The sequence below is a fragment of the Heloderma suspectum genome, chromosome 2 (genome assembly GCF_057233095.1).
Source record: "Heloderma suspectum isolate Gila_16-S chromosome 2, 16-S_ref, whole genome shotgun sequence".
NCBI classification, from domain to species: Eukaryota; Metazoa; Chordata; class Lepidosauria; order Squamata; family Helodermatidae; genus Heloderma; species Heloderma suspectum.
The window spans coordinates 373,706,810-373,722,357 of NC_139459.1; the positions used below are offsets into that span (position 1 = coordinate 373,706,810).

Sequence of the window (15,548 nt, forward strand, 5' to 3'; positions counted from 1 at the left end):
GCCTTGGATTTGTACTGAGATCATTCTGTCGTTTTTGAGATTTTTACCCCAGTATTGCTTTTCCCACCCTTTTGTTGACTATGAGTGCTACTCCATTTCTTCTAAGGGATTCTTGCCCACAGTGGTAGATATGATGGTCACCTGAATTAAATTCGCCCATGCTTGTCCATTTTAGTTCGCTGATACCCAAGATGTCGATGTTCAATCTTGCCATCTCATGTTTGACCACCTCCAGCTTACCTTGATTCTTTGATCTTACATTCCAGGTTCCTGAACGATATTGTTCTTTACAGCATCGGATTTTCTTTTCACCACCAGACACATCCACAGCTGAGTGTGCTTTCGGCCTTGGCCGAGCCACTTCACTCTTTCTGGCGCTTCTTGGAAATACCCTCTGCTCTTCCCCAGTAGTATATTGGACACCTTCCGACCTGAGGGGCTCATCTTCCAGCGCCATATCTTTTAGCCTTGTGATACGTTCCATGGGGTTTTCTTGGCAAGAATACTGGAGTGGGTTGCCATTTCCTTCTCCAGTGGACCACATTTTGTCAGAACTCTCCGCCATGACCTGTCCATCTTGGGTGGCCCTGCACGGCATAGCTTATGGCTTCACTGAGTTACGCAAGCCCCTTCGCCACAACAAGGCAGTGATCCATGAAGGGGCGCATCTATCTATCTTATCTATCTATCTATCTATCTATCTATCATCTATCTATCTCCTTGGCTCAGCCAGGCACCTGCAGACTGAGAAGCTAGGGGACTGAGAACACACTCACGCGCGCACACTGCTGCTAACCAGTTCAGGAAGCACCTGTCCTGCTCTGTAATAAACTAGAAGGTGCTTACACAGGATGCCATCTTTGTATGGATTAAAACTGGTTTTAAGATGGTTTACATATGCATAGTAGAAAAGGGATTCGGCTGGGGGGAGGCGGGTGTGGAGGAAAGCAGACGCAAGGGAAGCAGCGACTGTGGGAAGGGGGGATGAAGGGACGGCAGGAAAAGAGTGTGGGCGGAGGGGGGACTTGTCGGAGGGGGGCCAGCGGGCAGGGATGCTGTGCTCGCACTTTGGTTCTAAACAGATGCAGGCTTTGGACTGCAGGCTTTAGACTCTGGTGAAGGAGCCTTCCATCTCGCCCTGCTCTCTAGTTTCCGCTGGAGTCTTGGCAATCGTATCCTTTCCTCAAAGGAGAAGGTCTGGTCGCTATCAGAACCCCAGTTGCTTTTTCTTTGTCAGGTCTCTTCCTTCCTGCTCTAGGAGTGTAATCGTTCACTCACAGAACAAGGTGTTTGCATTGCAGAAGTCAACAGCAGAGCCGATTCAGGCAGCCCTAAGAAAGAAACTGGCTGAAGGGCCCGGAGATCATCACTGTTGGTTGTCCCAGAGCCCAGATCAAGGATGGAAAAGCAAGACTCAGCTGGCCCAGGAGCAGGAAAAGGCTCCGATACCATCAAGAGTGAGAGTGGTGAGGAGTTCTGGGAAAGTGCCGCACAGAGGATCCTGGGTGAAGACACCCTCAGCCCCGATGTACAGCACCAGCGCTTCAGGCAGTTCCACTACCGGGAGGCCTTGGGGCCCCGCGAGCTTTGCAGCCGACTCCACCATCTCTGCTGCCAGTGGCTGAAGCCAGAGCAACATACCAACGCTCAGATCCTGGACCTGTTGATCCTGGAGAAATTCTTGACTGTCCTACCCCTGGAGATGGAGAGCTGGGTGAGGGAAAGTGGGCCAGAGACCAGTTCCCAGGCCGTGGCCCTGGCAGAAGGTTTCCTCCTGAGCCAGGCAGAGGACAAGAAGCAGGCAGAGCAGCAGGTGAGACCATTTTATCTGGGAGTGTCAAAGGGCTGAGAAATTTGGCGAGGATGTCATAGGAGTCCCCATCACTTGCTCACTTTTTCTGAGATTCATCCAGGATGGTCCATCTTGCACCGAGGACTTGTCCTGCATCGTTCCTTTTCTAATCCCACTCTCTCTTTTCAAACGTCACTGTCCTGCCTGGTTCAGGAATCCTTTGCAGGAGAGGCCACTGACTTCCTTGAGGCAAAGAAGGCTCCAACGGACGCCAGACAGAAACCGCTGTTCAGACGGACCATGCTGGGGGGTGATGGAGGTGACACCTCACTGGGTGAGGATTCAGGGGCACTTGGGATCCAATCTTGGTTAAACACGGGCTATAAGGGTAATGAAGTGGACCCCTGCAACAAAACAGTGCAGTGTAGAGTGTTTCTATTTGGGGTTCCATTCCCATACCCAAGTTTTCTTATTTTTTTTCTCCCAAGAGTCAGTCTTGGGAGACCTACCCCCAACCCTACCCCCAACCCCAATCCACAGAACATCCCAATTCCTCAGAGGTTGCTTTGGGTTATTTTTCCCTGCTCCATTTGGTTTTCTTTTTCCTCATCATATTGTATTTTCCTCAGAGGTTGAGCTGGACACATGGCTGTCCAAATCTCAGCTTCACTAATATCTGGGATGTCACCGTTGATATACAGAGGCAGCTCTCACTTCTGTCTTTGCGAACAATTCAGATTCACAGTGTGAACTAGGAAATGACCTAGCTGGGCAGTGGTCTCTGCCCCTTTGTATATCTTTGTCTCTCTTCCTCTGCCCTCCTCCTCTCCCACCTCCACATACTCCATCCCATTCTCCCTCCCACCTGGTTCTCATTTTCCCCCCCCGAGTGAGATAACATTCCAAGGCCAGTGAGTCCTGGTTCAGCCATTTTGATGGGTGTGGGCCCCCTTAGGGTCTTTTTCTTAAGATTTTTTTGTACACCTGCAAGTCTCAGTGTTACCCCAAGTCTATTGACCCTCCCTCTTGTGTGCAGATGTTGTGGTTGTGGCTACATAAAGTACAGGCAGACTTGAATGGGAAATAGAGTTGACAGTAAATGAATCCTGCCTTTATCTTTTGTGTCCCTCACAGGAGATGGACTGGGGATGGGGACAAAATCTAGTAGCTCATCTCTTCGTCATGGTGGGCCTGGAACTGCTCCTGCACGACTAGACCAGGTAAGGGGAATGTTCACAGGGGAGTTCGCAGCCTGGGTGCCTCTTTCCCCTGCACATCTCCTGGCTCAAAAGGATCTGTCCCTTTCCCTTTTCCACTCCCATCGGAGTTGCCCACAAAGGAAGCTGTGAAGGTTTATCCCTGGCTACATAATTGTCGTTCCTGATTATGCTCACCAATGATGTTTCTTCTCCCAGGTGACCTTTGAGGAGGTGGTTGTCCATTTCACTGAGGAGGAATGGGCCCTGCTGGCTCAGGATCAAAGAGCCCTGCACAGGGAAGTCATGGAGGAGAATTTGGGGATCGTGGCCTCTGTGGGTAAGTCTCCCCCATTCTCTGGGTTGATACAATCAAGTTACAAGGGATAAAAAAAACATTGCAGCCTCTTTCCGCACTCCTGCTCCATTTTAGAAGCCAGCGTTCTTCTCTTCCTGCCTCGGTGGTTTCTGGGGTTCCTGCTGAGGTCTCTACTGAAGCCACCCTTGCTTGGTGGGCCTTTGTCAAAGCCTCAGTAGATGATGTCAGGGTTGGGTGTCAGGGGTGGCATGTGGTGGAAGTGGACTGGATGCCCCAAGGCTCCAGCCTCATTCGCAGACTTAGGAACATAAGAAATGCTCTGTTGGACATGGCCAACATGTTGCTTCTGACAGGAGCCAGTCAGATGCCTCCAAGATGCCCAGAAACAAGGTGTGGCACCATTAGCCCCCTCCAGTTCTGCTTGGAAGCGGCTGATGTTCACAGACACAGTGGCTGGGTGCAGACAGCATGATTACCTCCACTCAAGGGTTGATTGTGGGTTGTCATTGAACTTTCGGTTGTTGAAACGTGCGTTATCGTGTTGTCTGAACCCAGCAGTGCTAACAAACCATGGTTCGTTAATGGTGAACAACCCATGAAGAGAACCCTTTGTTTGTTGTTGGGTTGTGAACGGTGGGTTGTTCGTGGTTAACAAAACATGGTTTGTTCGAGTGGCTAGGTTCAGACCACACAATACCCCACAGTTCAACGACAATGCACAGTCATACCCTATTCAACCACCAAGTGTGGAGTGAAGAGGGAGAGGCATAAGTTCAGATTTATTTCTTTATTGCTTATGTGTATATCCTACCTTTCCTCTAAGGAGCCCAAAGCAGCATGCATGATCCTGCTCTCCATTTAATCCTCATAACAGCCCTGTGAGGTAGGTGAGGTTCATTCACAGTCCTAGTCCAACACTCACCACCACAACATACTGGCTTGTTCTGTAAATGTTTGTTGAAGTGGCATTCGGCCCTGGATCTTCAAAATGCAGGGTGTCAATCTGATGCACGGTGGAAGGGTTTGTCATTCAGTTCCCCATTATAAGCTCTTCCAGAGGGTAAAGTCTGTGCAGTGCTATTGTTTAATTATTTATGACATTTCCATACCACCCACTAGTCAAGGCTCTCTGGGAGGTGTACAAAGGATTTAAAACTTAAAAATACAATATAAAACATAATATAAAAACCACTGACATACAGAACAATTAAAAACAATCAACCATAGAAATCCCAGGACCAGCCAAAACCTCGTCATAGGCTGTCAAACGCCTGGGAGTAGAGGAAAGTCTTAACCGGTCGCTGAAAGGATCACAATGTTGGCACCAGTCAGACCTCACTGAGGAGAGCATTCCACAATTGGGGCCACCACCAAATAGGCTCTCTCCCTTGTGGCCATCCTCTGAACCGCCCTTCGAGGAGGTACCTGGAGGAGGGCCTGAGATGACAATCATCATGTGTGGTAGGCTCATACTGGAAGACATGCTCCATCACTCTCTCCCAGCTCTGGCCTCCTGGGTACGCGGTGCAGCACCAACACCGACTTGAGGGTCGGGGAGGGGGGGTTGCCATGGTCTATAGGCTTCCTGCTCATTCGAGTGCAGATCTTGAGTGTTTGTACCTTGTGTTGAGTACCCGGGACAGATTAGGGATTCTGTGGGTGTACCGCCCATCCCGCTGCCCATCAGATTCCCTGCCAGAGCTGACAGAGGTGGTCTCGGACTTGGTGTTGAGGACCCCTAGGATGATGGTCCTGGGGGATCTCAACTTCCATGCCGAGGCCGCTGTATCCGGGGCGGCTCAGGACTTCATGGCCGCCATGACAACCATGGGGCTGTCCCAACATGTCATCGGCCCAACGCATATAAAAGGACACACGCTTGATCTGGTTTTCTCGACTGGGCAGGGGGATGGTGATCTGAAAGTGGAGGAATTAACATCTGTCCCTTTGTCATGGACAGATCACTTCCTGCTGAGGTTTAGACTCCTGGCAGCCTTCCCCCTCTGCAAGGGTGGGGGACCTATTAAAATGGTCCGCCCCCGGAGATTAATGGATTCTGCTGGATTCCAGAGGGCTCTGGGGGATTCTCCTGCTGGTATGGCTGGTGCTCCTGCTAAAGCCCAGCTCGCTCTGTGGAATGCAGAGATGATTTGGGTGGTTGACACGATCGCGCCCAAGCGCCCTCTCCCTCTGAGCAGAGCCCGGCCAGCTCCTTGGTATACACCTGAGCTGAGGGCAATGAAGCAAGAGGGGAGACGGCTAGAACGCAGGTGGAGGAAAACTCGTGCTGAGTCTGACCGAACACAGGTAAGAGCCCACTATCGAGCCTACTCTGTGGCGGTGAGGGTGGCAAAGAGGTAGTTCTTTTCCACCAGCATTGCGTCTTCTCAGCGTTGTCCAGCGGAGATTTTCCGAGTGGTTCGCGGCCTGTTACATTCTGGGCCAGGGAGAGAGACGGTGGAACCCTCGGTGGCACACTGTGACGTGTTTGCACGGCACTTTGAAGATAAAGTCGCTCAGATTCGTCATGAATTGGACACCATGATTAATGCAGTTCCATTGGTAGAGGCGTTCAGAGCACCGTCTGATCCAGTTTTATTGGATGAGTTTCAGTTACTGAGGCCTGAGGATGCGGACAAGGTGCTTGGCCAAGTCCGATCGACCACTTGTGTGCTTGGCCCTTGCCCTTCATGGCTTATTAAATCAAACAAGGAGGGGATGTCTGGCTGGGTCCAGGAGGTTGTAAATTCCTCCTTGAGAGAGGGAGTGGTGCCTGCTGCTTTAAAAGAGGCAGTAATTAGACCACTCCTGAAAAAGCCTAACCTGGACCCAGAGGATGTTAATAATTATAGGCCAGTGGCCAACATCCCCTTCCTGGGCAAGGTGCTTGAGCGGGTGGTTGTAGGACAGCTCCAGGCACTCTCGAATGAAACGGATGATCTAGATCCATTTCAATTGAGCTTCAGGCCTGGTTTTGGAATGGAAACTGCCTTGGTCGCCCTGTGGGATGACCTCTGCCGGGAGAGGGTCAGGGGGAGTGTGACCCTGTTGATTATTCTGGATCTCTCAGCAGCTTTCGATACCATCGACCATGGTATCCTTCTGGATAGGTTGACTGGGTTGGGAGTTGGAGGCACTGCGCTACAGTGGTTCTGCTCCTACTTCGATGGCCGACTCCAGAAGGTGGTGCTGGGGGATTATTGCTCTGTACCATGGCAATTGTGCCATGGGGTTCCACAGGGCTCTATTTTATCCCCCATGCTGTTTAACATCTACATGAAACCGCTGGGGGAGGTTATCTGGAGGTGTGGGCTGAGGTGCCATCAATATGCAGATGACACCCAGCTCTACCTCTCTTTCTCATCAAAACCAGGTGAGGCAGTGGCTGTTCTGAATCAGGGCCTGGGCACGGTACTGGACTGGATGAGGGCCAATAAACTGAAACTCAATCCAGACAAGACGGAGGTACTGTTAGTGGGTGGTTCGTCTGCCCGGCTAGGTGATATTCAACCTGTTCTGGAAGGGGTTGCACTCCCCCTAAAGGATCATGTTCGTAGTTTGGGGTGCTCTTGGATCCAGAACTGTCACTTGAGGCACAGGTGAACTCAGTGGCACGGAGCACTTTTTATCAGCTTAGGCTGGTATACCAACTACGCCCTTATCTGGACAGAGATAGCCTAGCTACAGTTATCCATGGTCTGATAACTTCTCGTCTGGATTACTGCAATGCGTTATACGTGAGGCTGCCTTTGAAAACGGTCCGGAAACTTCAGCTGGTCCAAAATAGGGCAGCAAGATTGTTAACAGGGACTGGCCTGCGAGCTCATATTATGCCAGTGCTTTTCCAGGCCCGATTTAAAGTGCTGGTATTAACATTTAAAGCCCTCAACGGCTTGGGGCCAGGTTATCTGAAGGATCGCCTCCTCCCATATGTGCCTGCCCAGACCTTAAGATTATCGTCAGCGGCCCTTCTCCGTGAGCCCCTGCCAAAGGAAGTGAGGCTACTAGAAGGAGGGCCTTTTCTGCTGTGGCACCCCGGCTGTGGAATGAGCTCCCTGGAGAGGTTCGCCTGGCACCTACTTTGTATTCCTTCCGGCACCAGGTGAAGACCTTTTTATTTTCCCAAGCATTTTAGCATTTTAGCTTTCTAAACTTTTAGCTTTGCTGTTTTAAATCTGTATTTTAAACTCCTGCACTGCTGCTAGGTTTTATTGTGGTTGTATTGTTATATTGTGGTTTTAATGTTCTATATATTTTAAATTGTTTTATTGTGTGTTTGGTTTTAATTTTTGTGAACCGCTCAGAGAGCTTCGGCTATTGGGCGGTATAGAAATGAAATGAATAAAAATAAATAAAATAAAATAAATAAATCAGGTATTTCGGTATCAACTAGTGCCACTTTACAAAAGCACTGAGATCTGATGTTGCCATTGGTCCACTGATGCCACCAATGACTGCTCAGATTGGCAGCACCTCTCCAAAGTCTCATACCTGAGGCTTTCAGGCCCTCTTACCAAGATCCTTTAAGTGGACTTGCTAGGATCAAACCTGGCCCCTTACGGACACAGAACATGGGCTCTGCCACTGAGCTGTGAGTTTGTTACTTCTATGCTTATTTTTTCCAAAGAGTTATGTCTGGTCCCACTTCCAAGGAGGTCACAGCCACGTGCATGGGGTTATTCCAATTAGACATAACAGTGAGCTGCCTTGAGCATTTAACGTGGAAAAGCGGAGTATAGATTTAGCAAATAACTAATATAAGCCCTGTAAGATAGCATTGGCTTACAGATATTGGGGCTGTTCTTACAACATGGTAACCCACACTCAGTAGTTGAGTGTGGGTTGCTGTTGAACCCTGAGTGGTTAATTGAACCGTGGGTTAGTGTGTCTTCTGTACTCAGGACATTTTCCGCAAGGTGGCTTTTTAACCATGTAGTGTAGCTTGTTAACCAGCCTGAAGAACCCAGCAACAAAACACAGATTCTCAAAGTGGCCCGTTCGAGAAAAATAAGCCATACTACATGATTAACAAGCCCCCAACAATTCGGGACAAGCCAGGCCTGTACAAGAGGGACGGACGCCACTTCAACCAAAATGGAACCAGACTGCTGGCGCTAAACATAAACGTGGCAGAGCGGCTTTTAAACTAAACCCTGGGGGACAGCTGACAGGAGCTGGGAAGCATGCAGTTCGGGTTAAATCATCCCAAGGGGATGATGATGAAAATGCTTTGGTTTGCCCAAATGTAGAAGGGGAGGAAATAGGCCAGGAGCATATGGTGGAACATGATAGCCAATCAAAAAGGCCTAAGTGCCACAGCAAAAGATACACATGCCAGAGACATCTGGGGAGGGACACCCTGTATAGGTGTTTCTATGCAAATGCTAGAAGCTTCCGAGCCAACATGGGAGAATTGGAGTGCTTGGTTTTAAAGGAGAACCTGGATATAGTGGGCATTACAGAAACCTGGTGGAGCAGAGGGAACCAGCGGGATACGGTCATCCACAGGAAGGACAGGGAAGGGCGTACTGGGGGAGGTGTTGCCCTGTACGTCAAAGAGGGCATCGTGTCGAGCGGACTAGAACACTTTAAAAGGGTAGACTCTTCCACGGAAGCGCTGCGGGTGACAATACCAGGATCCAAAACTAACGTAGTGCTAGGAATGTGCTATTGGCCCCCAGACCAGAAGGCTCAGAGTGACCCTGAGATAGAAAACAAAATCAGGGAGGCCTCCAAACAAGGAAGTGTTGTGATAATGGGTGACTTCAATTACCCCCACATTGACTGGATAAATGCATGTTCCAACCATGATAAAGAGGTTAAATTTCTTGAGGCCCTAAACGTGCCCTAGAACAGTTGGTCATGGAACTGTCCAGAGGGGAGGTGACCCTGGATTTAATCTTAAGTGGTGTCGCCCAGGAAGTTGAAAGGGGGAGTCAAGAGGGTTCAATCCCTTCAAAATGCTTGGCGGTTACTCAAAACCACAATAATAGAAGCTCAGCTAAAATGTGTACTACAGGTGAGGAAAGGTAGCACAAGTCCAGGAGGTTGCCGGCATGGTTAAAGAGCAGTGTTAAGGGAGCTCTTAGAGAAAAGAGAGCTTCCTTCAGAAAACGGAAGTCTTGCCCAAGTGAGGAAAACAAAGGGGAGCACAAGCTTTCACAAAGGCGATGCAAGCAGACAATAAGAAACGCCAAAAAGCATTTTGAAGAGCATACCGCTAACAATATCAAGGCCAACAATAAAGAATTAATATCAGAAGCAGAAAACCAGCTAGGGAGGCAGTTGGACCGTTGGATGACAATGGTAAATAAATCACCAGGCCCAGATGGTATTCATCTTAGAATTCTCAAAGAACTCAATTATGAAAATGCTGATCTTCTAACCAAAACATGCAACATGTCCTTAAGATCAGCCTCTGTACCAGAGGACTGGAAGATGGCCAATGTAAGACCCATTTTAAAAAAGGGATCCAGGGGGCATCTGGGAAATTACTGGCCAGTTAGCTTCATGTCTGTGCTGGGTAAATTGGTTGAAGGCATTATTAAAAATAAAATTAGTAATCATACAGAAGGACAAGTCCTGCTGAAAAGAAATCAACACGGCTTCCACAAAGGTACGTCGTGTCTCACTAACCTTTTAGAGTTCTTTGAGAGTGTCAGTAAACTTGTAGACAGGGGTGACCTGGTAGACAAAGTCCCTCACCAAAGACTCCTGAGCAAATTTAGCAGTCATGGATTAAGAGGACAGGTCCTCTTATGGATCAGTAACTAGTTAAAGAACAGAAAGCAGAGCGTAGAAATAAATAGTAAATTCTCTGAATGGAAGGAAGTAAATAGTGGGGTCCCACAAGGATCTGTATTAGGACCAATTATTTTCAGCCTGTTCATAAAAAAATCTGGAATTAGGAGTGAGCAGTGAAGTGGCCAGGTTTGCCAATAACACCAAATTATTTAGGGTGCTTAAAACAAAAAGGGATTTTGACGAACTCCAAAAGGATCTCTCCAAACTGGGAGAATGGGCTTCCAAATGGCAAATGTGGTAAGCAAGTGATGCACGAGGGGCAAAAAATCCAAACTTCAAGTATAACCTGATGGGATCTGAGCTAGCCATGACTGACCAAGAAAGTGACCAGCCAGATGGGCAAATAATAAATAAATAAATAAATAAATGAGATCTTGGGGTTGTGGTGGACAGCTTGATGAAAATGTCAACCTACTGTGCGGCCACTGTAAAAAAGGCAAACTCCCATGTTAGGCATAATTTGAAAAGGAAATTAGAATAAAACTGCCAATATCATACTGCCCTTATTTAATTCTATGGTGTGATCACCCAGAGATGTTATTCTCTATCATAATACTAAAACCCACAAGGGTCATCCCATGAAGCTGAAGGGGGGGACATTCAGGACAGATAAAAGAAGGACTTCCTCACACAGCACAGAGTTAAACTGTGGAATTTGCTTCCTCAGGAATTGGTGATGGCCACCAATTTCGGTGGCTTCAAAGGGGCATTAGACAAATTCATGGAGGAGAAGGCTATCAATGGCTACTGGTCCTGATGGCTATGTGCTAGCTCCAGTACCAGAGGCAGTGAGCCTATGTACACCAGTTGCTGGGGAACATGGGTGGGAGGGCGCTACTGCAGTCGTATGTCCTGCTTGTGGGTTTCCCATGGGCAGTTGGTTGGCCACTGTGTGAACAGAATTCTGGACTAGGTGGACCTTTGGTCTGATCCAGCACGGCTCTATGTTCTTAACAAACAATGTACAGTTCAACACCAACCCACACTGGGTTAGCGTGTTGTGTGAACCCAGTTGCTGCCTGGTCTAAGGCTCCCCGATAACCATCATAGGTGGCAGTTGGACCTCAATCTCTCCAGCACTCAGCGCAATACTGGTTCTCAGTTACTGCCGCCCAGCTTAATCCGTTTGATACCTTTCGTTTCCATTCAGTCACTCACAACTGAAGTTATTTATTTTCATTTTATTTCATGTATTATTCAAGCATTTTTGCCCTGCTCTGCAGCCAAAAAGGCTCCCAGGGTGGTTTGCATGCAATTCATAACAAACAATGCATTCCCAGCCTGCAGGCTTCTACTCCAAAAGATATGACACAGGGAAAAGGGAGGGTGAGGGAAGAAAACGAAACCTTAAGATACCAGCTCTTAAAAGTCCGATGTTCCTACAATGATCAGCTTGAAAGGCAACAGCTGAGGGACTGGATGGAGGTGATGTCTCATCAGAGCCCACGGAGACGCGTTACTGTCCCATCTCTCCCTCTCCTATAACCTAGGGCATTTACACGTGCTTTTTTCCGGGGGTTTCTTTCTTTGCCTTTCTATATGTTTCATTGTGTCCATCTATGTGTCCATCTAGTTTCAACCACTAGATGGTGATGTGGTATTGTGGAATTGTGCACGGACACAAGGCTTCAGTGTGCATATTACGCCAGTACTTTTCCAGCTGCACTGGCTGCCAGTCCATTTCCGGGCCCGATTCAAAGTGCTGGTGTTAACATTCAAAGCCCTTAACGGCTTGGGGCCAGGTTACCTGAAGGATCGCCTCCTCCCATATGTGCCTGCCCGGACCTTAAGATCATCATCAGCGGCCCTTCTCCGTGAGCCCCTGCCAAAGGAAGTGAGGCGGGTGGCTACTAGGAGGAGGGCTTTTTCTGTTGTGGCACCCCGGCTCTGGAATGAGCTCCCTAGTGAGGTTCGCCTGGCGCCTACATTGTACTCCTTTCGGCGCCAGGTGAAGACCTTTTTATTTTCCCAGGCATTTTAGCTTTCTAAATTTTTATCTTTACTGTTTTAAATCTGTATTTTAAACTCCTGTACTGCTGCTAGGTTTTATTGTGGTTGTATTGTTATATTGTGGTTTTAATGTTCTATATATTTTAAATTGTTTTATTGTGTGTTGTTTGGTTTTAGTTTTTGTGAACCGCCCAGAGAGCTTCGGCTATTGGGCGGTATAGAAATAAAAATAAATAAATAAATAAATAAATAAATTCAGTGGCAGGATTCAGGGAAAATACCAGACTTTCCTTGTTAGGAAAAAAAAAGACAGTAATGGTTGCAAAGAGAGGGAGAGGCCCTGGGAGATGATGATGTCATGTAAAAGACCTGCAAACTACCAAGAGTGAATAATCACAAGCACACAATAAAAGCCTCTTGTAGAAATGCATCTAATGGAATAGCTGCTGCTACAGGACAGTTAACTGATAGTTCTTTGATTTCAAGCTCTGTTTTTCACTTCTGCTTTCACTTTCACCAATTGTTCCTCTTCCTTCTAGAATGTGATGGGCAGGAGAGTGAGAATGAAGGAGAACCATGCAAGTTGTTGTTCGAAAGGGCTGGATGTAAACTGTTTCAGTGCTTGGAGTGTGGAAAGAGCTTCACTCAGAAGATACACCTCACTTCTCATCAAGCAACTCACACAGAGGAGAAACCGTGTGGAAAGAGCTTCACTGAAAATACAGCCCTCGTGCCCCATCAAAATATCCACACAGGACAGAAACCATTTCAATGCTTGGAGTGTGGAAAGAGCTTCAGGTGGAACTCACGTCTTATGAGACATGAAAGAACCCACACAGGGGAGAAACCATTTCAGTGCCTGGAGTGTGGAAATAGCTTCAGTGCAAAGAGAAACCTCTTGGAGCATCAGAGAACCCACACGGGGGAGAAGCCATTTACATGCTTGGAGTGTGGGAAAAAATTCACTTATGATTCAAACCTAAGGACACACGAGAGAATCCACGCAGGGGAGAAACCCTTTCAGTGCCTGGAGTGTGGAAAGAGCTTCAGTCAGAAGACACGTCTCACTTCTCATCAGGTAACTCACACAAGGGAGAAGCCATTTACATGCTTACTGTGTGGGAAAAAATTCACTTATAGATCAAGCTTTAAGTTACACATAAAAAACCACACAGGGGAGAAGCCATTTACATGCCTGGAGTGTGGGAAAAAATTCACTTATAGTTCAAGCCTTAAGTTACACACACAAAACCACAAAGGGGAGAAACCATTTAAATGCCTGGAGTGTGGAAAGAGCTTCAGTGAAAAGAGAAGCCTCACGAAGCATCAGAGAATCCACACAGGGGAGAAGCCATTTATATGCTTGGAGTGTGGGAAAAAATTCACTTATAGTTCAAGCCTTAGGTCACACACAAAAAAACATACAGGGGAGAAACCATTTAAATGCTTGGAGTGTGGAAAGAGCTTCAGTGAAAAGAGAAGCCTCACAGAGCATCGGAGAATCCACACAGGGGAGAAGCCATTTACATGCTTGGAGTGTGGGAAAAAATTCACTTATAGTTCAAGCCTTAAGATACACACACAAAACCACACAGGGGAGAAACCATTTAAATGCTTGGAGTGTGGAAAGAGCTTCAGTGAAAAGAGAAGCCTCGCAGAGCATCAGAGAATCCACACAGGGGAGAAGCCATTTACATGCTTGGAGTGTGGGAAAAAGTTCACTTACAGGTCAAGCCTTAGGCAACACACAAAAAAAACACACGGGGGAAAAACCATATAAATGCCTGTGTGGAAAGAGCTTCGCTCAGAAGAGACTCCTCACTTATCACCAAGCAACTCACACGGGAGATGCCATTTATATGCTTGGAGTGTAGGAAAAAATTCACTTCTAGATCAAGTTTTAGGACACACAAAAAATGCACACAGGGGAGAAACCCTTTCAATGCCAGGAGTGTGGAAAGAGCTTCACTCAGAAGACACAACTCGTCATCGAGTAACTCACACGGGGGCAGTGTGGAAAGAGTGTCAGTTTAAAAAGACACTTCAAGTCCTATCAAATAATGCACTCAGAGGAGAAGGAATTTAAAAGGAGCAGGAATCCTTCTCTGTGCTGTTATCTATCAGGTTTCTTTCTTTGGGGGCTGGGGGAGGTGTGCACACAGAGTTGTCCAATCTCAGCTACGTTAAAATCTTGGATTTCTCCATTTTTTTCTGTGAGTCGCTCTCACCTCCGACCCTGGAGACATTTAAAAATAGCTTCTTGCTGTGAAAACAGCTTCTCACCTATCCAGACAATGGTTGGAGGTGATCTTTATGTGTCTCTATGTGTCTGTTTCCCCCTCCTGGCCAGTTTTCAGGGTTTTTTTCTCTCACTCAACAGTTCACGTCATTGAGTTATGATGAGTCTGTTTTGGGTTTTCTTTTTTCTGGAGATTTTATTGTACTTGTGTGTACCTTTGGGCTACTCCAAGTCCTAAGAACATCAGAAGAGCCCTGCTGGATCAGACCAAGGGTGCATCTAGTCCAGCATTCTGTTCATACAGTGGCAACCAGCTGTCGACCAGGAACCTGCAAGCAGGACATGAGTGCAACAGCACCCTCTCGCCCATGTTCCCTAGCAACTGGTCTACATGGGCATACTGCCTCTGTTACTGGAGGTAGCACATAGCAAGTCTTCCCCTTGCTGTTGGGAATCGACTTTTGGTTATATGCGGATGAGCAGGGGAAGACTCCAGTCGGTATTCACATTAGCAAGAAGTGATGGTTTCAGGTAAACAGAGATGGAAACAGATGCAGCTCGGACACTATTTGGTCTTAATTGTTATGGATACTTTTCAGTTTCTGCAACCTGAGAATATGGAGAAATATCTTGGAGGACTGAGACCTCTGGCCTGTATCCTAGGTCCTTGCCCTTCATGGTGTTTAAAGACTACCAGGACAGGGCTGGGTGTCTGGATCTCAGAAGAAATCCATCTTTCTTTGAGGGAGGTAATAGAGCTGACTGCCCTTGAAGAGGTGGTGGTTGGGCCCAACCTGGAAAAAAGCAAATCTAGACCCCTCAACCTGTGCTCACTCTTATGTGTGGCCTTCAGTTTCTGAACGTGTTTCTGGAGCCTGTGGGGAGCAACACCCTGGGACAACCCCAAAGGGGATGAGGCCAAAGGTGGTCGTCCCTTTGTGGGGAGCTGCTTTGGGGGGCACAAGGGCCAAGCGTAACACCTTGGCCAGTTTGGTTTAGTGTCTTTGGTGGGAGGTTGGTTGCCTCTTAGGGCCTGATTCTGTGCCTGGGATAGAGGATATGGGGCCAAGTGGGGAGACGGGGCGGGTAGGGGCAATCAGCGTGATGGGTAGAGGGAGATCTGGTGTTGGGAGTTCAGCTAGCCAGGTAAGGGGACCGCAGCCCAGACACTGCTGTCTTCCAGTCCTCCCCACTCCCGCAGGGTTGGTGTTGTCCTCTCTGCCCTGGGGTCTCCGAATGCTGCTTTTA

At 47.9% G+C, this 15,548-nt stretch overlaps 1 protein-coding gene across 1 annotated transcript; it reads left to right on the forward strand.

The window, feature by feature from the left end:
* Window positions 1-1,313: 1,313 nt before the first annotated feature.
* LOC146356155 (uncharacterized) lies at window positions 1,314-13,841 on the forward strand. The gene is made up of 5 exons (XM_084830028.1): window positions 1,314-1,813; window positions 2,006-2,126; window positions 2,927-3,012; window positions 3,208-3,328; window positions 12,601-13,841. Exons 1-5 carry the CDS (start codon window positions 1,400-1,402, stop codon window positions 13,839-13,841), a joined length of 1,983 nt encoding a protein of 660 aa, XP_084686154.1. The 5' UTR covers window positions 1,314-1,399.
* Window positions 13,842-15,548: the final 1,707 nt, after the last annotated feature.

Excerpts from the sequence above, each read along its gene's own strand:
- LOC146356155 (XM_084830028.1), top strand. The coding sequence starts at position 1,400 with ATGGAAAAGCAAGACTCAGCTGGCCCAGGAGCAGGAAAAGGCTCCGAT. Across the intron at positions 2,127-2,926 it reads TGGAGGTGACACCTCACTGG|GAGATGGACTGGGGATGGGG; the intron begins GTGAGGATTCAG and ends TGTCCCTCACAG. Across the intron at positions 3,013-3,207 it reads CTCCTGCACGACTAGACCAG|GTGACCTTTGAGGAGGTGGT; the intron begins GTAAGGGGAATG and ends TTCTTCTCCCAG.